The sequence below is a fragment of the Manis pentadactyla genome, chromosome 1 (genome assembly GCF_030020395.1).
Source record: "Manis pentadactyla isolate mManPen7 chromosome 1, mManPen7.hap1, whole genome shotgun sequence".
In the NCBI taxonomy this organism is placed as follows: Eukaryota; Metazoa; Chordata; class Mammalia; order Pholidota; family Manidae; genus Manis; species Manis pentadactyla.
The window spans coordinates 7,728,335-7,753,455 of NC_080019.1; the positions used below are offsets into that span (position 1 = coordinate 7,728,335).

Genomic DNA, 25,121 nt, shown 5'->3' on the forward strand with positions numbered 1-25,121 from the left:
GTTATCTATTTTTATGGTGACTGTCGCCATGGTACTCTTGCTCTTTACATAGCACAACAGAGATTTCAGATGTCTGATAGGACGGCTCAAAGTTCTGCAGCTGAGAGAGAAACTGGGTTTGAGTCGTTTTTTTTTTTTAAATTGAGGTATAATTTGCATACAGTGGAATGCTCAGATCTTGAGTGTCCTGTTTAATCAGTTTTGACAAATGCATTTGGAGACAGAACATTTCCATCACCCCAGAAATGTTCCTTATGACCGTTTCCAGATTCTCCAGCCCCCAGCCAGAACTACCACCACCCTGATCTTTAATCACTCTAGGTTAATTTTGCCTGCTGGGTTCTTAGCATTAAAATTTTGTGTTTTTGAGGACTTTATCGTAGTGTTTTGAAGAGGTGGGGGTGTGTGTGTGCTGAAAACTCAATATTCTATGTGGTTAGGTGGCTCTGGTGAGTAAAATAACATTTTGGAGCTTGTTTGATGGGGCATTTGATTCTTCCTTTTCATTAGTTTGTGGAATCCAGGTTAATGTTAGGAAATCTGATTCCTAGATGGAAGTGTCTGAGGCACAGACACTAGGCGTGGTGTGGAATAAGTGTGATTGGGCAAGAGCTGTTGTGATTGGCAAGTATGTGTGTGTGAGTGTGTGTGTGAGAGAGAGAGAGAGACAGAGACAGAGACAGAGAGAGAGAGAAGGAAGGGAGAGAGGGAGAGAAAGAAAGCTGGCTGGAATGCTGAGCTAGAACTGGAATTGCTCCTAGGACATCCCTTTGGATTACCCACAAGCCCCCTGACATACTTTCCTTTTTTCCTGCCTTTTCTTTGAACTAACATATACATTTTAATAATCTACAGAGTTACAGGGTTGGGCTTGTAATTCTGAAACAGGATCGGTGTTGCAAAGCCGGCTGCTTTGCTGAGCCCTGGGCCTCTGGGGAAGCCTGTGTCACATTCCGGTAGAAATTGCCCCAAACATGTTACTGAAATGTATTGAACAGGGTCAAGTTTCTTTCTGTCTTTTAAGAAAAATTAACTGGTGAAGCAAACTTTTCATTTCACGAGTCGTACATAAACACATTCTCTGTAGGAAAAAAGCCCACAAACCTTCCACGGTGAGCAAAAATCTTCTTTGACAGTCCTAATCCCGACCCTTGCCCAGAGATTACCCACTGCTAGGAGTTTATTGGTATTCTTCAAATGCTTTACATATTTGCACTTATACCTAATAGAGCTTTAAAAAAGTTGAGTGCATTGCCCTGCACTATGCATGGGTCTTCTAGATCTTATTTAACTCCTGCCTGGCCTTCCTTAGAGTCAGAAGGCAAAACCACTGTTTAGCCTTCCCCTAATAGATGGACATTTAAGTCATTAAATCCTCTACTGTTATAAGTGCTGTTTCCGTGAACTTGGCTGCTTGGGGCTCTTTGCAGCACATGTGAGTGTTTCTCTAGGGTAGATACTGAGAAAGAGGAATTACTGGGTCATAGGGTACTTTATAAATCTTAAGACTTGTTACAGGGTCAGTTCCTAGCTTGGACTTCATGTAGGCTCAGACATGAAGCAACTGGTCTCTAAGATTGGGCAGGATTTAGGGTGTGCAAGGTGTGTGTCCCCCATGAGTCCACACTGGCCGGCTAGAGGGGTCACCATTGAGAAAGGGTCCTCTGAGCCTCGTCGTTCATTCTGTCTGGTCCCCCTGGGGACGGTGGCCTGCATGTTGGCCATGGTTGTGTGGACAAGAATCACAGGGTGGAAGAGCAACACGTTATGGACTCCGGATGGTGGATTCTGAACCAATTCATCCGACTTTCAGTGCATCTGTGACTCTTCTCTGTGCCTCTTCAGAATATGAAGTTGGCTGACACACTCCAGCCAAGGGTGAGGCTCACTTGGAAACATTTTCGTGTTCTTAAAAAAAAATCTAGAACACTCATACTATTTTTATTAACAGTTCATTTTATTTGGAGAAGGCTGGGTATCTTTATGTACACTTTCTGCCATCATCTCTAGATCTCTGAGAACCCCTAAAAAACATGACAGTTCAGCATGTCAGGCCAATCCGTGCCTTTAGGAGCAGTTTGGTGAGGGGGGGCTTAGCTGTGTGCCTCTGAAGGGCTTGTGCTGGTACCACTGGTCACGGAGGTGGAGACAGCCAGAGTCCTTTTGCAGCCTTAATTGTTTCATTTGCATTCACCTTCAGATTCATTATGCAGATACAAGGGAGACCAGTCTGGTTCTGACCCCATGGGAGCCCTCCTGTGGCATTCAGGCAGTTGTCCAAGCCTAGTAATGCTTTTTTACATTGCCTACTTCTGGGGTTTTGGGGCGTCTCCTGCTCTGGTCTCCTTTGGGGGTTAGTAGGCACTTCCTCTTCCGTCATTTCAGGATTTGGCGACAAAACTGGTCCCCCATCTTCTCTCTCCCATTTGGTAGTTTCTCTCAGAGCCCTCCCGGCCTTCATCCTACTGGCCTTCAGCGTGCCCTCCGTGTCACACGGCCCACTTAGGCGACTGACTCGGGTTTTGTAAGTTACCTTTCTTGATGGGCAGCCATCACTGTTCTCAGTGTGGACGGTTCTCTAATTTTATAGGGGGATAGGTGGGAAATATGTTTGTTTTTGCTTTTAGTACTTATGCAGTGGTGCTGGACGAAAGGATCTGCTTGCCTTCTGGCCTCTGTGGCCACAGTAGGATGGCAGTCAGGTCTACGGTGACAAAGAGGGCCCTCTGCTGGGTTCTGACTCTTGCCACAGAGCTCTTCCATGGTTTTGGGGTTTTTTTTTTTCTTAAATGTACAATTGGCCCTTGAACAACACAGGTTTGAATTGCGCAGGTCCACTTATAAGCCTATTTTCTTCAGTAAATATATTGGAAAAATTTTGGAGATCAGTGACAATTTGAAAAAATGTTCTTTAGCTTGCTTTATGGTAGGAATATGGTATATAATACATGTAACATGAAAATATGTTGACTGTTTATGTTATTGGTAAGGCTCCGGTCAATAGTAGGTTATTAGTAGTTAGGCTTTTGGGGAGTCAAAAGTTATACGTGGATTTTTGAGTGCGTGGAGATCAGTGCCTCTAACCCTTACGTGTTCAAGGGTCAGCTCTATTACGCGGCCCCTGGCGATGTTAAACGTTACTGGCTACTTTTCCCCCTACTTGCACAGTTTTCCCTGTGATGTGATCTTCCCGGGAGATGGGCTGGTCACCACCAGGTGTTGGTGCCTCTTTCCCTTTTTTTTTTAATGCCCTTGTTTGGTGAGTACTCTGTGCAAGGCCGCGTGCTTGGTATGTGAGGTGCATTTCTTCACGCTCTTTCAGGCCCCTCTCTCAGACCAGGGGAGTTGCAGTCTCTAAAAAGAGGAGCTTGACAACTCTTAAAAACCAACACACTGTTGAAAAAAGTTGCATTGTCTCATCAAAGCCCCAAAGGATCCTTTGGCGTAGGAGCTAGTGTTTGTCTCATTTTACAGGTGAGGAAACTAAGGCACAGGGGGGTGAGGGAATTTGCTCAAGGTCACATAGGTGGGTACCTGGAGCTCATTTGCAGCCCTGTTTCACTTTGCATTGTCTTTGGGATATTTGTAAAAGTGCTAAATAATCATTGTAGCCCTCATTTTGGGGAACCCCCTGCTCGATACCTTGCCATCATAATTCCCATTTCATTTCCCTTCTCATGCCAAACCACCAACACCGCATCGACCTCTCAGTGACTCCAGTTTTTACCAACAAGGAGCCCTGACGAGCTCATCTAGGCTAGCCACCACCTCCTCTGACTTGACGTGTAGTTTTTCTGTATAATATAGTAGAGCAGAGCTCGTGGAATGAGACATTTTTGAGCTCACCTTTTCTGTCACTTTCTAGCTCCCTGGCCTCGGGAACATCGGTCAACCTCCCTGAGGCAGTTTCCTCATCTGTAAAATGGGGGACGATGGCACTTATCTCAGGGGATTGTGAGGGGTGAAGGGCAGTACAGCTATGAAACGCTTAGCAAATGACTGGCGCATGTGTCTTTGATAAATGATCGCTATTCGAACTTTCTTGCAGGAATATTCAAAGTCTTTGAAAGGCTGCCAATTTCATTCATCTCTCAAAGTGAAGGAGCATGGGCCATATGGTCCACATTCGGTGATTGATCCACATTTATTTTTTCATTTCAGCATAGAATGTCTTCACCAGTGAGCTCTCTGATCAGTGCCACCATCCTGTCCATTTTGGGAGAAACATCCAAGAGTGGACATCCCTGTAGCCTGAGCTGAGACAGGGGTGACCCGTCATTCATGCTGTTTCTCCATCTCTGTTCTGTCTCTGAGCTCATCCTCAGCCTCATAATCATGGGGGCCATGATGATCCCTAAAGGGCCTTCTCCAGAGAAAGGTACTTCCTGCGGGGTTGTGCCTCGGCTAAGCTCTCCTCCCCCGCTGAGCTCATTTTTCACTATGTATTTAAACGACCTTCCTTGACAGAGTCTACAGTCACTTCTCTTAAGCTGACTTTCTGTTTTCCAGGGGAAATGTGTGTCTTTCCTTCACTCTCCATTCAGCAGATTTTTTAGTTTGTTTGTTTTAGATTCATAACGCATTTTATTTCAACTAATTTAGCTTCTGTCAAGCACTTAAAATTTTAACATGCACATTCATCTGATTTTATGAGCTTAATCCTAGAAACCATCTTTTTATCAGGCTTTGGTGTCAGGCTGCTGGATGTTTTTGGTATTTTCCTGAAAGAAGCAAATTCTGACTCATTCATCTAAGTATACAACACAAAATATATGCATGTTACTGTACTTTTATAAACAGATGCTAGACGTGCGACCCAGGTGGGACCTCAGTCAGGCCTAAAGCTCTTTAAAGCAGAAGGAAGCCAGGCTTCTTGACTCCCCTCTTCAGTTCATCGGCTAGAGCCCGGCACACGTGTTGAACATCAGCAGATTTTTTAAAATGCTGGTGTTTTGTTCCGTGGTGCCCCTTTCCTTGGGTTTCTGGTGAGTCGGTGTTGAATTGTTTCCTGTGTGGGTCTACACGCTGTGGGCCTGATCCGGATCTGGGGAGGCTGGAACCCAGACTGAATCGTGTGGGTGGGTGCTGATCTGGGGAGCCGACCTGGGGGGTTTGCTCACACAGCTGGTCAAGCCCCACCTGAGGGAGGCCTGGCAGCAGGCCTTGAACCACCCCAGGTGGGGCACCAAGACTTGAGATTTCTGCTGGGGAAGAGGTGCAGGGTCGGGCCATGCCTGCTGCAAGGGTGGACAGCGGCGGCCTCCGTCTTGGCTTTGGGCCACAGTGGCCAAGCCGTCTGGCGTGGCATGAACTCCAGGCACAAACCCTGGGGTCAGTTCACTGTGGCCAGCAGGCCTCTGAATGGAATACCCTGGCTTTCTCGGTTCCTGTGTCTTGCTGAAATCAGTTTTGTGACTTCAATTAATTAGTGGCTCACCTGTGGTTAACTTTTTGATTTCATTTAGAGTCAGTAGTTGTATTACTGGTTCTGGCTGAATATCCTCTTAACAGTTCAGTTCGCAGGTGCAAGCTTGACTCTGGCTACTGAGCACCCAGAGGGGCCTGCTGTGTCACCTAGCACTGGTCCTAACGCAGGGGTGCAGGGGGAAGCACATCTGTTGAGTTCCTTCCAGACGCTGGGCGCCATTCTCGTTTTTCACAGGTGAGGCAGGAAATGGAGGCTCTGGCATGGTGACTGAGTGAGGCCAGTCATGCAGGTCGCGGTGCGGGGCCCCGGGCTCTGGCTGCGGGCTGCCCTTCCCTAGGGGAGCCCTCTGCGGCCCCTGGTCTCTGCTGCACCCGCCCACGTGGCGGGCTGCCTGCTCTGAGGAGCCGGGTTCAGGCCTTCAGTGGCAGTGGGCCTTTTTCCCCTCTCAGCCACAGTGCTGCTTGGGGCCTAGAAGCTTCCTCGGGGGTCCTGGGGGCACCCTTCTTGGGCCCCTGAAGCCCTGTGTTCTTGATTATCCACCGTGGGAGGGGCTGCTGCCTCAGTCCCACCTGTGGATTCCTGCCAGGTGAGTCACCAGGTAGCTCGCTCTCTCCCCACAAGCCCCACTGTCTGTTTAGCATCATCAGGGGATGTGATTATGTTTTCCCCAGTTTTAGTGAGAAATAATTGACATACATCACTGTATAAAAATTTCAGGGTGCAGCATGATGGTTTTGATTTACATATATTGTGAAATGATTGCCTTAATAGGTTCAGCTAGTGTCCATCTCATGTAAATACAATAAAAAGAAAAGAAGAATAAAGGAAAAAGTTTTCTGCTCATGAGGGAGAACCCTTAGGATTCACTCCCTGAACACCTCTCCTGTGCGTCATGCAGCGGCGTGAGCTGTAGTCATGTCGGACAGCACACCCGAGTGCTTGTTCATGTTGTAACTGGGAGTTCGTACATTTTGACCACGTTCCTCCAATTCCATCCCCTCCCCCTGCTCTGGTAACAGCAAGTCTACTCTTTTTTCTGTGAGTTTGGGTTTTCTTTGCTTAGATTCCACATACAAGTGAGAACATACAGTATTTTTCTTTCTCTGACTTTTTTCACTTAGCATAATGCCTTTAAGGTCTGTCCATGCTGTTGCAAATGGTAGGATGCCCTTCCCTTTTAACAGCTGAATAATATTCCATTGTACAAATTGACCACAACTTCTTTACCCATGTATCCATCGATGGACATGTCGGTTGTTTCCAAATGTTGGCTACTGTAAATAATGCTGCAGTGAACATGACGGCACAGTTAGCTTTTCGAGTTAGTGTTTTCATTTCTTTTGGATGTATTTCCAGAAGTGGAATTGCTGGATCATATGGTAGTCCTATTTTTAATTTTTTGAGGAATTTTTATACTGTTTTTCCATAGTGGCTGCACCAGTTTACAATCCCACCAACAGTGCACAAGGGTTCCCTTTCCTCCACATCCTCACCAACACTTGTTATTTCTTTCCTGTTTAATAATAGCCATTCTAACTCTAAGGTGTGAGCTGATAGATACTTCATTGTGGTTTTAATTTGTATTTCCCTAATGTCTAGAGATGTGGAGCCTCTTTTCACATGTCTGTTGGCCTTTTATTTGTCATCTTTAGAGAAATGTCTGGTCAGTCCTTTGCTCATTTTTTAAAATGGGTCGTTTTTGCTCTTGAGTTGTATGCATTCTTCATATGTTTTGCATGTTGACCCCTTGTCTGATACCTGGTTTGCAATTTTGTTTCCAATTCTAAGGTTGTCTTTAGGGAATGTGATTATTCACTGAAATGACTGTGTTCCAAAGAGTAGTTTTACTTTAACCACTTAAATGAAAAAGACGGAGTCTGCATCTCTCTGCCCTCTGAAAGGAGTGAGAGCATAATTCTTTTGTTGGTCCCAGTGTTGGCACTCAGGCATCGCTGTGGTGTTGGCCTCCTTTTCTGGCGCGTGCACTCTTCAGGGCCTTATGCTGGCCGGTCCTGGATCATTGGGCTTTTCCAGTTCTCACCTCTGTGTTTTATGTTTTTGGGGTGGTTCTTTTGTTTCCAGGTTATGCTTTTCATTACAGCAGGTGCCTCTGGTAGGTGCCTTCTTCCCTGTGAAGCTCAGACTTTCTGCCTCACAGCCTTGTGAGGATGGGCCAAGGCCCGGAAAAGGTGTCAGGGCTGCTGGGTCTCTACTTCTGGGAAGAGAGACTAGACCAGGGAGGAGCCGGGAGAGCTGCAAGCACCACAGCTTGTTAGTTGGGCAAATCAGCAGCCTTTTTGAGCAACTTCAGTTTTCCAAGCTGTAAAATGGGAATTATATTGTCCCTCCATGTTTTCTTGAGTTGCTGGGAGGTCTGGGTGCAAAAGGGAGACCCTGTATGTGTCTAGTAAAGTTAGGGTAAACCCAAGTGCCCTTCAGACATCCTCTGCTGGTCTGGGTTCATGTGTAGGTCTCCTAAGCCAACTCTGAAGCTGCCTGGGAGAATGGCTGACTCTGTGAGGCTTGTTCTCCCAGCTCACAGTTCTCTCCTGCCCAGCTCGGGGTAAAATGCCAAGTCAGCACTCATTCATCTCCCCGCCCTCTTCTGGAACTTTCACATAGTTTTAGCACAGTTCAAAACTGGTTTAACCCACAATACATGTGTGCATGCATGTTCACCCCTTCCCAATGAATGTACAGAAACTGCTAGAAGACCTCCAGCCTCACAGGGCACATGTGGAAGCATGGATTTCCTTACGTGTGCTTTCTCATCTAGTATTCTGTTTTTAAGAAAACACTGCTGTCTTAGAACCACATTTGAGCACTAAACATCTACTCTTGCTTTTGATACCTGTCTTCATTTTAGGGCAAGCGGCATGTTCTCTGCTGCACATTCTTTCTCCTAACATGTTATTTTTGAATATGGAGTCCTCCTCACCCATGGGAATATCATCTATTTAATATTATAAATCTGATAGGAAAGCAAGGTGGGGTTTCTGCCCTCAAAGGGCTTTTGGTCTAAGGGAAATGCAGTCCTATTGGTACTAGTAGAAATAGAGACTATTGAACCTAACTGCACCAAGTGTTGGGCTAATAATCATCTTGTTTAATTCAGAGCAGTGAATGCAGGATACAGGAGTGAACAAAGGCGCTGGTGGTTTTGAAAGCAGCTGGGGAGCTAGGTGTGCAGGAAGGGGCAGCATACTTGTTCTGGGTAGACCCGAAGTACCATCCTCCCTGCAAACAGAACGGACCCTCTTACTTGATTGAATGGCAGGTGTGCAGTCAGGCCAGCAAAATATTTGTCAATTAGAGTCATTTATTATTTGCTGGAGAAAATTCAGTGTAACCAGATCAGATGACTATTTCCACTGCCCATCTGCTGGAATATGAAAATAGTACTGCTATTTGGGACCCTTAATTCCCCCCTCCATTGTTCTGTGACATCTAATCCTCACCAGAATGGGCAGGCGGGATGCTCACTTACAGGGGATGCTGCAGAGAAGGCTCCATTCCCAGGGCAGGGATGGGCAACCTGAAGGTCCCTGTCAATCCTGATGGTCTATCATTTTAATTTATAGGTGGCCTAAACTATATAGATTGACGCAGTATGATCCAGTTTTTAAAAACCTTCAGAAAAAGACAATTAGAATATCCTGACAATCCACATGGTCATTTGCTGATACGCTGGTGTTGAATCAGTCACTGACCTGCTCAGCGCGTGTATCTTAGGCTTGTATTATGAAAAGCTAAGATGCACACCACACATTTTCAAAAGTGGCATAATGGGACCTGATTAATAACTTGAAAGATCTAGAAGTTTAGCTCAGGCGCTTGACTACTTCCACCAGGATTTCTGTCAAAAGCCAGGCTGGACAGAGAGTCCTCTGGGAAGAAAAGTTCAAGATGTGCTCACTGAAGTGAGTGAGGTTTTTTTTTTAACCTTATCTTGAGAAAGCACCCAAGAAAAAAATAAAGGTTTGAAATTCACCAGGTAGCATTTGGTGATGAGGGGGCATGATAACTTGCTTCTGCCAAGGTTTATACAGTGACCTGCAAACTGAGAGGACCACAGCCATATTTGCATATAAACGTAATGCTGCAAATGCACATGGCATCTCTCAACAGAAATTATCACTGTTAAGAACTGCTGAAAAATGAATTGCTTGGGAATCCTCTTCTCCACTGAGTTTTGGTATAAAATAAGAGATGTGGTTTGCTGTAACATTTGTACCTTTGGGTGAATTTTGAACATTAAAATGAAAAAAAAAAGTTACAACTTACAGATTTAAAAGAAAAAAATTAACAGCTTCATGCTAAAAGATTAAGAACGATATGCAAAATATTAACCAAAGAACTAAAAACTTAAACTATCAATTAGTGTCATGGTTCCCCAGTGGAGATCATAAAATAGACTGAAAGCTGAGCTTTAGTAGAGAACCTGGAACTCTTGGCAGAGGGTTGCTGTCCTTTGCATTGATCCGTAAATTGTTCATGAGAGTAGGTAGCAAGCACCCAAGGTTGAGCAAATTGGAGTCTTCCTCCAAAATTCACTCTCCTTAACTTAAAAAAAGCAAAAAACCTAAAAACCAAGTGTAATGATCTTTGACTTATGATCTCTGTCCTGAAAGTCCCACTAAATGATGTCATGGTTTGCTGCAGGAGGAGAGAGCCACCATTGTGTGTAAGCACGTGCACACACACGTGTGCTAAGACATGTTGTCTGGCAACAGTCACATGTCAAACAGCAATTTGCAACTCAGAACCACAGAGAGGGTTTGTTTTCCTATTCTGTCCCCATCGCTTAACTGATGGCAGATGTCCTCATTAAGGGCTATTACACTTCTGAATATGTTTGCTGAGCCCAGAAAAGGGCCCATCCCTTTCGGACATTGATGAAAATGCACGGCTAGCAAACCCTGACGAGTGGCAGGGGTGAGAAGCCCGGGAGGGCCCAGGATCGCCTTCAAACTGTACATCTGCCGGGAACTCCTTTTCAGCATGAGTTTGTTTCAATCAAGGAATTCTGTAAGTAGAGAACATAATATCATAAAGATGAGATTTGTCTATATGCTGAACCACTGTTTTTGTTACCCTGAAATAGATGTTTCTTGGTCTCTCTGCTGCACCGGAACTATAAAGCAAATTAGGGGATGGCTGGTTTATATGGACCACTGGTAGCTCCCAAGAAAGGAACCGATAGGGAAGTAGACAGAATTAGAGGTCAGGAAAGAGGTTTGAAGGCGGCTACAGTGAGATCGATGGAAGCGTGCTGGGAGGGAGGCGGGGGATCCTGCACCGGACGTGGAGTAGGCGATCCAGGGTCCAGAGTTACCCTGGCCTTTCCCCCCACCTGCATGGCAGACCCCTGTAGGTGCTCTGATTCTCTTCTGAACCCTCAAGGACTCTGCTGATGGTGTTACCTCTAGAGTCATGTTCATAGTATGGGGGTCCTGATGAACACGGGGAGACATTGGGTCACACCTGCTGATGCCTGCCAGCCTGCATTTGGTTGAGATTTGCAGTTTTCACTTCCATGCTCTCCCAAGTACAAACTTGGCCAAAATTTTTGTTGACTTTTGGGATTGATTGCATTTTCTCTTTGTGCACTCTCAGAACGCGCTGTGTGTATAAAGTTCTTCCCAAAACTCTAAATGATTAACAATGATTTGGACTATTTAACAAGGTCGATGAAAGCATTGACCTTTATTTTGTAGGTGGGTGGCTAAGTGGAGAAGAAATTTTCAAGGCAAGAAAGTGCACAAGGAAATGCAGGTAGAGACTTGCAGGATTGAGAGCTGCTTTTTTTTTTTCTTTTTTCCTGTCAGGTTCATTGACATAGGAATATAATACCATGTAGATAAAAAGCTGCTCAGTTAAGTGTTTCATTTTGAGAGATTCCACACCTGCTGGAATAATGGCAGGATCGTGACCTTTGCCACCAGATAGCATGAGTGTGACCTCCAGGGCTGTTGGCTAGCCTCTGAATCTGCCTGTGGCTCAGTTTCCTCATCAGAAATGAAAGAAGGTGTATTTATCTCAGGTCATTCTGAGGATTAAATTAGATACAGTTTGTGAAAACTGGTGCCTTAGTAAAGGCAGTTTCCCTTCCTTGTTTCTCTTCTGCTTTTAAAAATTAAGATTTGGGCATACTATAAATAAAACAAATAAAATGCACGGCAGTGTGGAATTCGGGCCAGTTAAAGGGGAAAGGCCGGAGAACAAAGCAAATGCGCTGGGAGCAAGCGGGGGGTTGGGGGGGTGGGGGGTGGGCAGCTTCGCCAACTTCATGCAAACCCAGCAGGCTTTGGGAGGGCTGGGCTCACAAACCAAATGAAAAGTATTCTTTACATTAAAAAAGAAAAAAGGCTTACAAAATCACCCTCAGAGTCCGTTAGGCAATATTTCAAGCTCTCTCTGAAGACTGGAAGCCCAGGAATTTTGGAAATACTACCCTTTCTTCATAGTCAGTGGTAGAAACCTCAAGCTTCCTGCTGTGGGAAGTGGGAGTGGCCACGGTGTTTTTGGGTCTAGAAAAGCGTTGTCACCGTCTCTGGGTGAATGCTGCCCCCTGATGGCTCTGAGCGGCACTGCGGCTTCCTAGCTTAGTTGCTCAATGAGATCAAACTGCAAATAAGAGGTTCTTGGTTTTGGCTTGAGACTTCAAGAATAAAGCAGGTAAGTTTTTAAGGTTGAGTTAGCTTGGACTTTTTTTTTTTTTTTGTAGTGGCAAAGGGCTCACCCATCGCATTTTTTTCTCTTTATTGTTACAGTAAAGCTTTCCAATGCTGGTACTGAATGTAAAATCACAAGACGTCTAAACAGGAGCTCTGCAGGATGCTGTGACTCCGACCTTTTTCTTACCTTTTCTTTGCTTTCTAGGGACCTCATGGTGGAGATACCATGTGTCTGATTCCAGCCTTGAAGCTCTGAATAAAATACTTGGAAAAATGAGCCAAACCCCTTTTCTCAATATTTGCAACTTTATTACTATATTTTAAATGTATTTCTCCCGTTCATGTTTTGTTATTGTGGGGATGTTTGCTTAGCATAATTTGTTGGAATGTTTGGAAAAAGGCCAGGGTTTGGGTGATGTGGAGATAGCGTGGGACTCAAAGCCCTGGGGTACTTTTGGACAAGGATAAAGAACTAAGAAGGTTTACAGAACTATTCAAAGCAAGTTTTAACCCATAGCTGTGGTGACAGGTGTCTTCTGGTGTGAGGGTGGCCCAGGAAAGAGATGTGGCTGGACGGTCTCTTGCAATGGCTACTTAGTAGACTGGGGCAGAGTTAGCCCCTTGAGGCCTTCCAGGTGGGGGAACAGCACTGCTACTGAGGTCCATGGAAATTCTAGTATTTTATACCTGCTGCAGTCCTGGGGATGTGCTTTGCCTGTATCGATTCCTTGGCTAAATACTGACTGGACAAATGATTAGGCAGGAACGGAGGACGTGGAACAGCCGAGGTTAGGAACGTGCTTGGGGACCCAGAGGCAGTGAGCAGCAGGACGGCTGAGGAACCAGGCGCACTTAGGAGGAGGGCGGCTTGAGTTTGCAATGGGCAGGGTCAGATTCTTCCCCTTCTGCCAGCGGACCCAGGCCTGGGAGCAGCTGGCCCCCGGTAGGCGTCCGCCCGCAAGCGCTGCGCAGGAGAAAAGGGACTCGGGTGTGTGGAGGGGGAATGGAAAGTTCTGTCTGTTGGGTGAGCAGTATAACCAGTTCTCAGGGAGGGGTTGGTGAGAAGGGCAGCTCGTGGGCTGGGGAGGGGAAGAGCGGACCAGGAAGGAGGTTGAGGGTAGTGGGCACAAAGCTTGACCTGCTGGACGTTGGGCAGCCCCTTGGGAAGCCAGTTCATGACAAAGGTGATGAGGATGGAGGTCAGTGGAGACAAAGGACATGAGGTATGGGGAAGCAGAGGCCATAGGCCCTGGGTCCCAGGCAGAGCCTATTTGGAAGGAGGAGAGGGGGGCATGGTGTCATCCTGAGAAACGCAGGCTGTGAAGTCGGCAGGTATTCGGCCTTTCACCAGCTTTGACCTCTGTCAAGTCTCTTAACCGCTCTGAGCCTGAGTCCTACTGAGAGCAGAACCGGGATGGGTGTTGATGACCCTGTGGGATGAGAGAATGCCAGACAGCGTTTGGGGTCCAGCGCACAGGAAACGCTCATAAGTAGGTGTGAATGTATTATCTGCACACAGAAGAGCTAGCTGTTCCCAGAGAGCTGAGCAAAGGACCTGGGGTTAGAACCTACTACCTAGTGGGAAAAAAAGGGACAGTTCATCATCTTGTTAAGAATACGAAAAGTAAACTTGTTGCAGAAGGTAAGTAGGAGTTTATTTCCAAAATGTTCATTTCCCCTGAGACTGGGACTAGATTGGACTTACTCAGAACGGGGTTCCTTTGCAGTTCTGCCACACTTCTCATTTGTGAAGAGCTTCTGCAGGAAGGTTCTCACTCGCTCCTCCAAGGTATTAGAGGGGGAGCATCCGCCTTGTGAGTTACAGATGAGGAAAGAGGCTCTGAGCCAGACTGGGTGTTGTGGCCTGAGGGCAGGTCTGTTTTCTTCTCCACGCTGTGGGCCAGGGCAGGGCCTTCCCAAAAGTAAGCTTGCTGACTGATTCCAGTCACTGAGGGACCTGGAAATAGGGTTCTTTTCTGGAATGATGTCAATGCACTTGGCGCCGGGGGTCAGGGAGTGGCCTGGAAGAGCCCCGATGGCCTCATCTAGCCCTGGGGCTCACTGGGTGTGTGTGTGTGGGGGTGGTGGTGGTTGGAACCCCTCCTCAGGAGGAGGATGGTGAATGAAGCCTCAGATGAAGGTTTCTGGTTGCCACCCCCTTCCCAGCTCTTCCCACTGTGAAGTGCGCTGGACAGGGCTCCCCAGCTCCCTGCTTCCTGGAGTAGGGTAAATGGGGGTACACTGGTGCCTCAGACGATGCTGAAATGATATATGCCTTTCTAAGAACAGCTCCCCTTCATCACAGGATGATCCCTGGGGCCTCGTCAGGGCTGGGGCTGTGTCTGCATCAGCCCTGAAGGCATGTAGCCCTTATCCTGCTGGAGGCAGTGAGGAGGCCTGGGTGTGGACTCAGGAGACCAGATTTCCTTCAGGCTCCGGCCCCAACTGCCTTTATGGCTGAGAACAAGTCACTAAGCCCTCAGCAATAGTTTCCTCAGGTGGAAAGTGAGGAGGAGAGGTTGAGTGGCTCCTTTCTATGGCTCTTTGCAGCTTTGAAGCCAATGAAGCTTCAAAATCCACGAGTATCCAACAGACGTCCTTGTGTTTTGACTTAGCAGCAGCCCGTGTGAGAACCCGACGTAAGGCCGCGGTCATTGGGGTGTGTGTGCTGAGGCCGAGCTCGGACTGTGCTTCCTGCACGCAGGGTGGTCTGCACAGCACAGCACTAGATGCAGCTCTCAGACACAGAAATAGAAGATTTGTTAAATTAACAATGGTGCATCCATCTAGGAAAATACTGTGTGGCTTCTAAAAGTGTTTTCATGAAGAAGAACATTTAATGATAGAGTAAAATCTACCCAAGATACTAAGTGAAAATACAGTTTACAAACCACGATCCCATTTTTGTGGAAATGGAAGTATGTAAATACACATGCAGAAGAAAGCATGGAATGCTGGCATTGGAAAAGTGGGCATCTCTGGGAGTCAGTTTCTTGAGTTTGTTCTCTGTTTGCTTGTTGGTTATTTTCTAACTGTCCTACTAGGAATGGGTATTTTGTAAAAGGAAAAATATTGTCGATGTTCTGCAAAATGTAAATTAAATGAATGAGATGTCCATTCATTTTAATGGACACTTACAGGCAGGGCACTGTACTAAAGCTTCCTGACGCTTCCAGATGATAGATTAAGTCTCTGTGTCCCCTTTGCCTCCCCAGGAAAGACAGCAGCATGGCCAGCGTGCTGTCCCGGCGCCTTGGCAAGAGGTCCCTCCTGGGAGCCCGGGTGTTGGGGCCGCCCGGGGCTGCCCCTCCCACAGAGCCTCAGGCGGAGCTGCCGGTGGCTCTCCAGCCCTTCCCTGCCTCTAAGGACACTTCCTGCCACGAGCAGCCCAAGGAAATCCTCAAGGCTCCCAGCACCACAGGCCTCCAGCAGGTGGCCTTTCAGCCCAGGCAGAGGGTAGGTTGAACCCTGCATCGTCAGTTGCCTGATTGCTGCAGGCTTGGGGTAGGCAGGCCTGTGGTTCCCTGCGTGACAGGCGAGAAACTCTATGGGCCTCGATTTGTGCACAGACCTCTTGCTTGCAGCCCTGTGGGCCTTGGGCAGCAGGCTTCCTGAGAGAATGAGCCGCAGGAGCAGACCCAGGGCCCCTGCACAGCAGTGCCAGCGGCCAGGACTCAATGTCTGACATTCTGGACTTACGCCTGCTCAGAACCTCAGTTGGAAGTGTGGCCAGAGCTCAGTTTCTCTGAATCTACCACAGTTTGCAACTTCACAAAACAAGGGAAAGAATGTCAGGCTCATAAGAGACAGAGAAGATTGTGTCTTTGAATTACCTTTGGATGTTTTTGAGAGACAAAGGTGTGTGTTTAGTCAGAATGCCATTTGGGTTTCCTGTTCCCTCCCCTTATGGCAGGGCCTAGTCATCACTTGTACCTGATAGTATCACGAGGTCCAGGTGCTTGGGCTTCTCTTTGATTCTCAAGGGCCCATAAATAGAGACTCTTATCTTCTGTCTCCCTGCCAAGACTGATGTTGTCCAGGCCTTTCTTCCCACGAGGTAAGGCAGCCTGCCAACTGCTGAGCACCCCTGAGCAAGGCAAGCCTACATTTCTACCCTGCCATCTTTCCCCAGGTAGAGTCAGAGTTTCTGAAGGGGAAAATGCAGGGTATGGACAATTCAAGGCAATGCTTGGGCCAGCAGACACACAGGCTTCAGAGGCAAGGTAGGGCAAAAAGTCAGAAGGATGGACATAGATTCCAGATTCATTTGATTGGAGAATTTAACCCATTTACATGTAAAGTGATTATGGATAAGTAAGGACTTACTATTGCTGTTGTGCTGTTTTCTGACATCGGTGGTTCCTTTCTTCCTTTCTTCCTCTCTTGCCATCTTCTGTTGTGATTTGTTGATTTTTTTGTAGTCATACGCTTTGATTATTTTATCTTTTGTGCAACTACTAGAGGTTTTTTCTTTCTTTGTGGTTACCATGAGGCTCATAGAAAACAGTTCAATTTAAGATGATAACTTCCTTGCATACAGATTCCAAGTTCAGGAAAAAAAAAAAATCCCAGAAACTGTCATGTTCACTGTCTCCATTTAAAGAGTTTACAAAGATCTGTTTGGGGGATAATTGATCCACGGTGGCTAGTCTGGGTGCTCAGGTGGGAGGCAGGTTCCTGAGAGCATCTGGAGTTACAGGTGAGTCAGAGAATGCCGTTTGTGGCAGGTGGCACCCAGAACTTGGGCATATCGGGTAAGAATCCCCCGGTGCTGACCGCGTTGCTATTTTTCTCCCCCCAGGTTCATGTGTGGTACGGGGGACAAGAGTGCACAGGACTGGTGGAGCAGCATAGCTGGGTAGAGGATAAGGTGACTGTCTGGCTGTTGGACCAGAAGTTACAAATCTGCTGCAAAGTGGAGGAGGTCTGGCTGGCGGAGCCGCAGGGCCCTATTCCCCAGGTGCCACCTCCGGAGCCCAGAGCCCAGGCACCGGCCTTCAGGCCCGTCTCCAGGAACATTGACGTCCCAAAGAGGTTTGTGTGAGAGGGCCTGGGCCCTGAAAGCCTTATGGGTGGTGAGGTACCGGGTGTGGGCTGTCTCATGTTGGCGAAGGAATGTCGCCGTCCTAGATGGCTAGTTGTCAAGATACTGAACACATGGGATACAGAGAGAGGGCATTGTTTAAAAAAAAACAGAATGGCATTTTCTTCACCATAGCTCTGTCATGGGTGATATATCTTTTATATATCAGGCTAAGGGCTATTTTTCCCCTCTTTATGCTTCACCTAAAGTTAGTCCCTAGCTTTTCATGATGAGAGACAGGGAAAAAAATGTCTTAGATTAGGAGTCACCAAACTTATTCTGATTGGGCCACACAGTAAATAACATAGGCTTTGCAGGCCAGTCTGTCACATGAACTCCTGATCTCTATTCTGGACCATCCAAATGGGTATGGTTGAGCTCCAGAAAACTATGCTTAGGGACACTCAGATTTTGATTTTATGTGACTTTGATGTGCCACATGTCAAGACATAATACTCCCTTGATTTTTAAAACTGTTTAAAAAATGGAAAACCATTGTTAGTTTGCAAACTATTGAAAAACAAGAAGCAGGTCATGTTTGGCTCCCAGCCTGTAGGTTTGCCAACTCTGGCTCAGATATTCAGAATGGTTGGTGTCGAATGAAGAATGTATATTTTGCTTTAGAATTTCATGATGCAATTTTTTCTTGAGAACATACATATCCTAATTGCTATGTTGTATATACTCTATGTACGTTTGCTCTTTTAAGATTGAAAAAGAAAATCCACCAGTGGAGATTGTCCCTTGCAAATAGGATGTACAGGCAGTGCAGCCCAATCCATGTCCTTCTGTGCTTGTCTGTGGGTTCTGCTGTTACCAACAGCATGCCTAGTGTCTTGACCAACCAGGGCAACAATATTTGTGATTGTGAATTCAGTGGAGTGCTGACAAAGAATTTGTTTCTCTGTTCAATGGAAGTGAAAAATACAAGGTCTTACAAAAAAGGAGATGCTAATATGTTTAATATATGACTAGCCTTGGTTTAACTCCTTCAAACCCAGCCATATTATTTTAGTGGGTCTGAATTGTAAAAAAAAATGAATTAATCCAGTTCTTTGAAATAGATGAACCACCTAGACATTTATTTCAGATGAACTTTTCATACTTTAGCATTAGCTTACAGAGAGCTCCAATTTTACTTTCAAGTGATGAAACTTTATATGGATGTTTAAACACATACTTGTCAAATATTAGAGAGCTCTGCTGTAGAAAGCGTCTGAGGTTCAATGAGATTTTAGTGTTTCTGGTTTACTTGTGCATTGGCTGATGTATGTACTAGGTTCTGTTGACACTCAGAAGCTATCAGAATACCTCATCATTTTTCCAGGGTGCGGGGAGGGGGCAGGAATTGGTTAGTTGTAAATTTAAATACAAGTTGGGGAAAGGCAGGTAATTTTAGGGCTTTTGAATCCCAGTAGGCATCTTATATGCCCATGCTTTATTTCATTGCTTTGACTCATTTTTGTTTCCCCCCAATAAAATTCTCTCTCATAAGCTGCAGAGTTAGAGTTAGGAAGTGAATTCAGGGGAGAAAGGAGCTGCCGCAGGTGTCAGCAGTGGGATGGGGACCCACCTGCTCATACCAGGCTTGACTGATACTGTAAATGTAATTCAAAATGAGTATTTTTCATGAGGAATGAAGAGAGACCTTCATGCTTTAATGTACATGCTGGCTGATTGGAGTTGGGTGTGTGGAAGGGACAGTCCAGAAGTAAGGTGATGATGTGACCAGCCGTGTCAGGAAGTCACCTTTGGCCATTGCTCACTTGAATCCAGGAAGTCGGATGCAGTAGAAATGGATGAGATGATGGCGGCCATGGTCCTGACGTCGCTGTCCTGCAGCCCAGTGGTGCAGAGTCCTCCCGGGGCCGACGCCACCTTCTCTGGTGAGGAAGGGCGCCCACGTGGGTTCTGGGTGTGGCGGAGGCCCGCAGCTGACCGCTGCTCTGAGCAGCTCATCACCAGAGTCGCCAGCTTTCTGGAGTCTCTCTTCTCACTTGCATGTCAGACTGGCTGAGGGACAGATGTTGGGTTAGACGCTTCCATTCTTTTTCCTCGGTTTCCTCATCTGGGGAGGAGTTTCCGGGTGCATTGTGAAGGTGACTGAGCATGGGACTGAGCCTCACTGGCCACTGGAGGAAGTTCTTCTGTGGGAGTGAGTGAGTGAGGCACATTGCTGGGGGCCTGAACAGGGCCAGTAGAGGAATATTTAGTTCATAAAGGTAAAAATGTACTAAATGGTCTGGTAGTGGCCTCAGGATTCATGCTCCCATTCCAAGTGCCTAATTCAGTCTTATTAATTAGTGTGGGTCTACAGGCCAACGGCCTGGAATAAATGAGCTGACGTCTAAAATATATCCAGTGGTTTAATACAAACTGATAGCATCACTTCATAGCAAATTTTCAAATTAAAAGAAAATTTGTCCAGTGCGACCCCCAAAATATTTTCCCAGTAATATGGGAGGAAGAGGCGTTGCTGGATATTAGTGGTTTGACAAGGCTGGTAGTGAACCTGGAGGTTTCTTTTTGAAATTCATTACAGGGCTGGCTTAACTTACTCCCAGGGAATAACTTTTTCATTGGTGTGATCTAACTGCATTGCAAGCTGCTTAAAAGCTTATGGGGAAAAAAACATAGCTCTGAACACACATCAGGAGGAAAGTGGCCTTTCAAGTGTCCCTCATAAGTAATCTCTCCAGATAGAAGGTAGATTTAAAGGTGTGATAAAGCGAACGTCTGTATTTCACCCAAAGCCTGTCATCAATGACTAGGCTACTAGTGTTAAGTTGTTGCCGTCTGATGGCACCTAGTTGTGAAGCTAGTGTTGCGGGCCTGCTCTGTGGGCACTTGGGAGCCACACAGCAAAATTGGGAAGAAAGGAGTCAATCTTCATGCTCTCAGGAAATTTTATGAGTTTAGGAGATTCAGGAGGTTGGTCAACAGGAGGAAGATCCAGGAATGTGTCCTAAAGGGAAAGGACCACTGAGTCCGGTTCCCCTCAGGTTGTGTATATGTGTAAGTATAATACACACACACGTGTTCACACACACACCCAGCATGGACACAGGGGCATCCACATTGTCATATGCCATGATCCCGATCTCTTAAGTCCCTTTTTTTTTTTTTTTTTTTTACTTTGTGGAATCTGATAGTACTTTTTTTTTAATTTTGGTATCATTAATCTACAATTACATGAAGAACATTATGTTTACTAGGCTCTCCCCTTCACCAAGTCCCCCCCACATACCCCTTCACAGTCACTGTCCATCTGCGTAGTAAGATGCTGTAGAATCACTACTTGTCTTCTCTGTGTTGCACAGCCCTCCCCGTGCCCCCCTCCCCACTATACATGCTAATCGTAATGCCCTCTTTCTTTATTCCTGCCCTTATCCCTCCCTTCCCACCCATCCTCCCCAGTCCCTTTCCCTTTGGTAACTGTTAGTCCATTCTTGGGTTCTGTGATTCTGCTGCTGTTTTGTTCCTTCAGTTTTCCTTTGTTCTTATACTCCACATATGAGTGAAATCATTTGGTACTTGTCTTTCTCCGCCTGGCTTATTTCACTGAGCATAATACCCTCTAGCTCTATCCATGTTGTTGCAAATGGTAGGATCTGTTTTCTTCTTATGGCTGAGTAATATTCCATTGTGTATATGTACCACATCTTCTTTATCCATTCATCTACTGATGGACATTTAGGTTGCTTCCATATCTTGGCTATTGTAAATAGTGCTGTGATAAACATGGGGGTGCATCTGTCTTTTTCAAACTGGAGTGCTGCATTCTTAGGGTAAATTCCTAAAAGTGGAATTTCTGGGTCAAATGGTATTTCTATTTTGAGCATTCTGAGGAACCTCCATACTGCTTTCCACAATGGTTGAACTAATTTACATTCCCACCAGCAGTGTAGGAGGGTTCCCCTTTCTCCACAACCTTGCCAACATTTGTTGTTGTTTGTCTTTTCGATGATGGCGATCCTTACTGGTGTGAGGTGATATCTCATTGTGGTTTTAATTTGCATTTCTCTGATGGTTAGCGATGTGGAGCATCTTTTCATGTATCTGTTGGCCATCTGGATTTCTTCTTTAGAGAAGTGTCTATTCAGCTCCTCTGCCCATTTTTTAATTGGATTATTTGCTTTTTGTTTGTTGAGGCGTGTGAGCTCTTTATATATTTTGGATGTCAATCCTTTATCGGATCTGTCATTTATGAATATGTTCTCCCATACTGTAGGATACCTTTTGTTCTATTTATGGTGTCCTTTGCTGTACAGAAGCTTTTTAGCTTGATATAGTCCCACTTGTTCATTTTTGCCTTTGTTTCCCTTGCCCAGGGAGATATGTTCATGAAGAAGTCACTTATGTTTATGTCTATGAGATTTTTGCCTATGTTTTTTTCTAAGAGTTTTATGGTTTCATGACTTACATTCAGGTCTTTGATCTATTTGGAGTTTACTTTTGTGTATGAGGTTAGACAGTGATCCAGTTTCATTCTCTTACATGTAGCTGTCCAGTTTTGCCAGCACCATCTGTTTAAGAGACTATCATTTCCCCATTGTATCTCCATGGCTCCTTTATCATCTAAAGTCCCTTTTTGACAAATATTTTTAATAGCCTACTAGAGATTTTCTTCCATTACGATGTATTTCTGATCTTATGTTTGAAGTCAATGGAGGCTTCCTTGGCAGCTAATTATAGTGAAGTATTCTGCAAGGTGAGGTCTGTACAACAACCAAAACATTGTTCTAATCATGGATACTATTTGCACAAAAGCCAGCTGTTCCCTTTGGTCTCTGTATTGTTAAGATGGCTCTGTTTGTTGTGCCTGTGTGGAGAGAACAGAGGGAATTAAAAAAGTATTTCTTAGACGTTCACCATAAGTACTCAGTGTTCTGTGCTGGCAGAGGTACACTTTGTGTTTATTGTGTAAAATATCTATGGACCCTGCCCTAGAAGATCTTACCATCTAAGAGTAATTTATATCCATCTTATAACTTGTAGATTAATTTATGTTATTAACTTCTTGCTTTGTTTGATATTTCTTCCTTTGTCTGCCAATTTGCCAGTTTCAGTATTTGAGAGCTTCCTCTGTGGAGGGCTACAGGGTTGTAGGGTTGGCCTGGCGCTGGACCTGCCCTTTGTCTCCAGAGTCCTGCTCACGCGAGGCGCAGTGTTCTGCTCCCTTGCCCTCCTCCCCCTGAGAGGTCTGCTGAGTGGATGTGTGTGGGCCCTTGACCTGCTGGTGGCCCCCCTTCTTCCCGGAGGGCCACCCCCTGTGCGGGTGTTATAAACTCTTGGTTTTCAGAAGGTCATGGCTGTGCGACATGCCGGTGACCCTCAGGGAAGGAGTTGTCCTCCTGTTCTGTGCATGTGAGGTTGGGCCAAGGAGCGCCTGCATTGGCACCATGGAACGGTGGGAGTGTGTCCCAGGTTCCCAGCTAGGAGCAGGTTGGAATACGGACCAGGATGGCCGAGAAGCAGTAGGGTCTTTAGCCTGGCCACGAGGGCTGTGGTAGACGATCTCAGAATCCGGGGTAGGGAGGCTCCGTGGGATGCCTGTCCACGCGGGGAGTTGGGGACGTGGCCACCGTACCGCACGTGTCACGGTTTTTCCCCTTCTCTTGCTCCTTCCATGTATCAGAATTCCAGAGTCTCCTGTACTGTAAATGAATCCAGATTTACGGCCCAGGCAGGGAAGAGTCTGGGTTGGGCCTAAAGGACCCAGAAGCGGAGCAGTGTAAACCCTGAAAATTTCACATCGTGCCACGATCATCTTCTTGTTGAGATGCGTGGCTGGAAGCAGGGCGGCAGGTTCACGGCCACGTTGGGCTAAGGGCCTCCTGTCATCTTGGGATTAGCCTGAATTGCTCTCAGAGTTTGTTCTACGTCCTCCAGAGTTGTTACTGTGGGTAAAAGCAGGCCCCGGCAGGCTGCAGCTCTGGTAAACGCCTGCCTCCTGATGGCTGGCAAGCTGACGGAGTGGTTTCTTCTCACACACAGGTTTTGATGTACTTGCCTGGGTTTAAATTATCGGAAGGTGTTTTTCAAGAAAGCATGATCAACAAGCTCTTAACTTGGCCTTTCCATCCTACCCCACCACGGGGAGAGCTTCCCAAGGGGTCCTCAGCACGCTGGTCTGTGCACGTTCCTTCCCACCCACCCTTTAGGCCAAGGGGCAGGAGGGGTCTCCTCTCCCCTGCCCTCTCTTCCCCTGCTTTTTAATTTTATTTTTAACATATAAAGGGAGCAGTACATTTTAATTAGGTTATCTTTCTGTTAATGACATACAAAATGAAGTCGCATTATGCATGTGTGCTGGCCCGTGATCATCCATGGGGCAGTGGCCGGCAGTGCCCGCCAGACCAGGCAGGGCCACCCACAGAAATTGCCGCCATCAATTCATTTTAACCGAAGCTCAGAAAGGGGAGTTTTTGTTTGTTTTCCCCCTTGCAAAGCGGCCTGGTTTCCGCAGAGCCAGGCAGAGCAGAAGCAGAAATTGGATTCAGGAACCCAAACTCCAGCCTAGGATATCATGGTCTGGGACCCGGGCCCTTGGCGGACCCTGGCATAGGGGCGGCGCCGGAGGCCTGCGGGGCAGCCGGTGAGCGGCCTGCGTGTTGTCTTGGCCAGCTTCCCGCGCGGCCTGTGACCCCTGGAAGGAGGGCGGCGACGTGTCCGACAGCGGGAGCAGTACCAGCAGTGGCCACTGGAGCGCGAGCAGCGGCCTGTCCACCCCGTCGCCTCCCCGCCCCCAGGCCAGCCCCAGGTATCTGGGGGACGCCTTTGGGTCGCCCCACACTGATAATGGATTTGACACCGATCCAGACGCTTTCCTGCTGGATGAACCAGCTCCACGCAAAAGAAAGGTGGGTGGTGCGGTGTGAGCGTGAGCTCAGCGCCCGCATGCAGGGCCCCAGGTCCTGGGTGCTTCCAGGCCCCGGCTTCCCTCTGCTGCTCCGGCCCCTCCCGATATTCCCAGGAGCCCGTCCTCCTCTTCCATGCCCGTCCCTCTCACCAGTCCTGCTTCTCCGCTGCCCTCCGGAGGGCTCCGGAGGAGGCCTGGGCGCCACACCCCAGCTCAAGGCCGCCAGAACCCCCGGGCAGGTTCTCTGGCCCAAGGAACCTCTTCCCGAGCCTTTTTCTGGGCGCTGTTCCAGGGCAGCTGATGTCACAGGGTGAGAGTGAGTGGGGGGCGTGAGAGGAACACGTCCCAGTGACCGCGTCTTCCTTTCCAGAACTCCGTGAAGGTGATGTACACGTGCCTGTGGCCAAACTGTGGCAAAGTCCTGCGCTCCATCGTGGGCATCAAGCGACACATCAAAGCCCTCCACCTGGGGTAGGTGTGGGCTGGGCCTCTGCCGAGCAGCGCGCCGGTGTTCTCCGCCACCGCCCACAGCCCGAGGGCTCCCCGGGAGTGCCTTGCTGAGAATGGCACCTGGTGCCTGTCGCTGGCCCTGGGCCCGGTGGGACTGCCCGCTGGAAAGAAGTTTTGCTGGGAAGGCGGACCCGCCTGTTGTGGCTGTGGCCGCTGCTCCTGGGAAGGGAGCTCTGTCCACCCGGGGGCGTGGCTTGCCTCACTGGGGGAAGCAGGAAGCTTTAGATTGGGGCAGAAATTGGGTAATTTGGTGAGTCCTGCACCCGCTTGCCCTGGGGACCAGGGCCCCGTTAGGCCTGACTGCCTAGACCAGGGCTGATCCCGGCAGAGGAGGCTCACCCTGCCCTGTCCCTCAGGGGATGCAGTGCAGGTGGCTGGGGCCCGGAGAGGCCCCGGGGCAGAGCTCTGAGTCGGAGGACTTGAGGAAAGAGGTCGCATGTTCTGCGAGAGAAGCCAGAGAAGCGAAGCCGTGGGTGCGAGGACCACACCCGCTGCTGGGCAGGCTGGGCCCTGTGTCACCACCCCAGGGGCGGGCCTCCATGCGTCCTGGGCTCCTTCCCT

General features: G+C 47.4%; 1 protein-coding gene across 3 annotated transcripts in view; it reads left to right on the forward strand.

Moving 5' to 3' along the window:
* Nucleotides 1-25,121, forward strand: part of ZNF395 (zinc finger protein 395) — a 41,133-nt gene that overhangs the window by 9,605 nt on the left and 6,407 nt on the right. For 2 of the 3 annotated variants that reach the window (XM_057506573.1, XM_036888905.2), the window contains exons 2-6: nucleotides 15,321-15,561; nucleotides 16,907-17,139; nucleotides 18,965-19,074; nucleotides 23,816-24,051; nucleotides 24,421-24,521. In XM_057506573.1, coding sequence (XP_057362556.1) covers nucleotides 15,334-15,561; nucleotides 16,907-17,139; nucleotides 18,965-19,074; nucleotides 23,816-24,051; nucleotides 24,421-24,521 — 908 coding nt within the window. In that variant the 5' untranslated portion in view covers nucleotides 15,321-15,333. Of the gene's footprint in view, nucleotides 1-10,188; nucleotides 10,457-15,320; nucleotides 15,562-16,906; nucleotides 17,140-18,964; nucleotides 19,075-23,815; nucleotides 24,052-24,420; nucleotides 24,522-25,121 lie in introns of those variants that run through there. The other variant, XM_057506562.1, reaches the window with a different exon arrangement.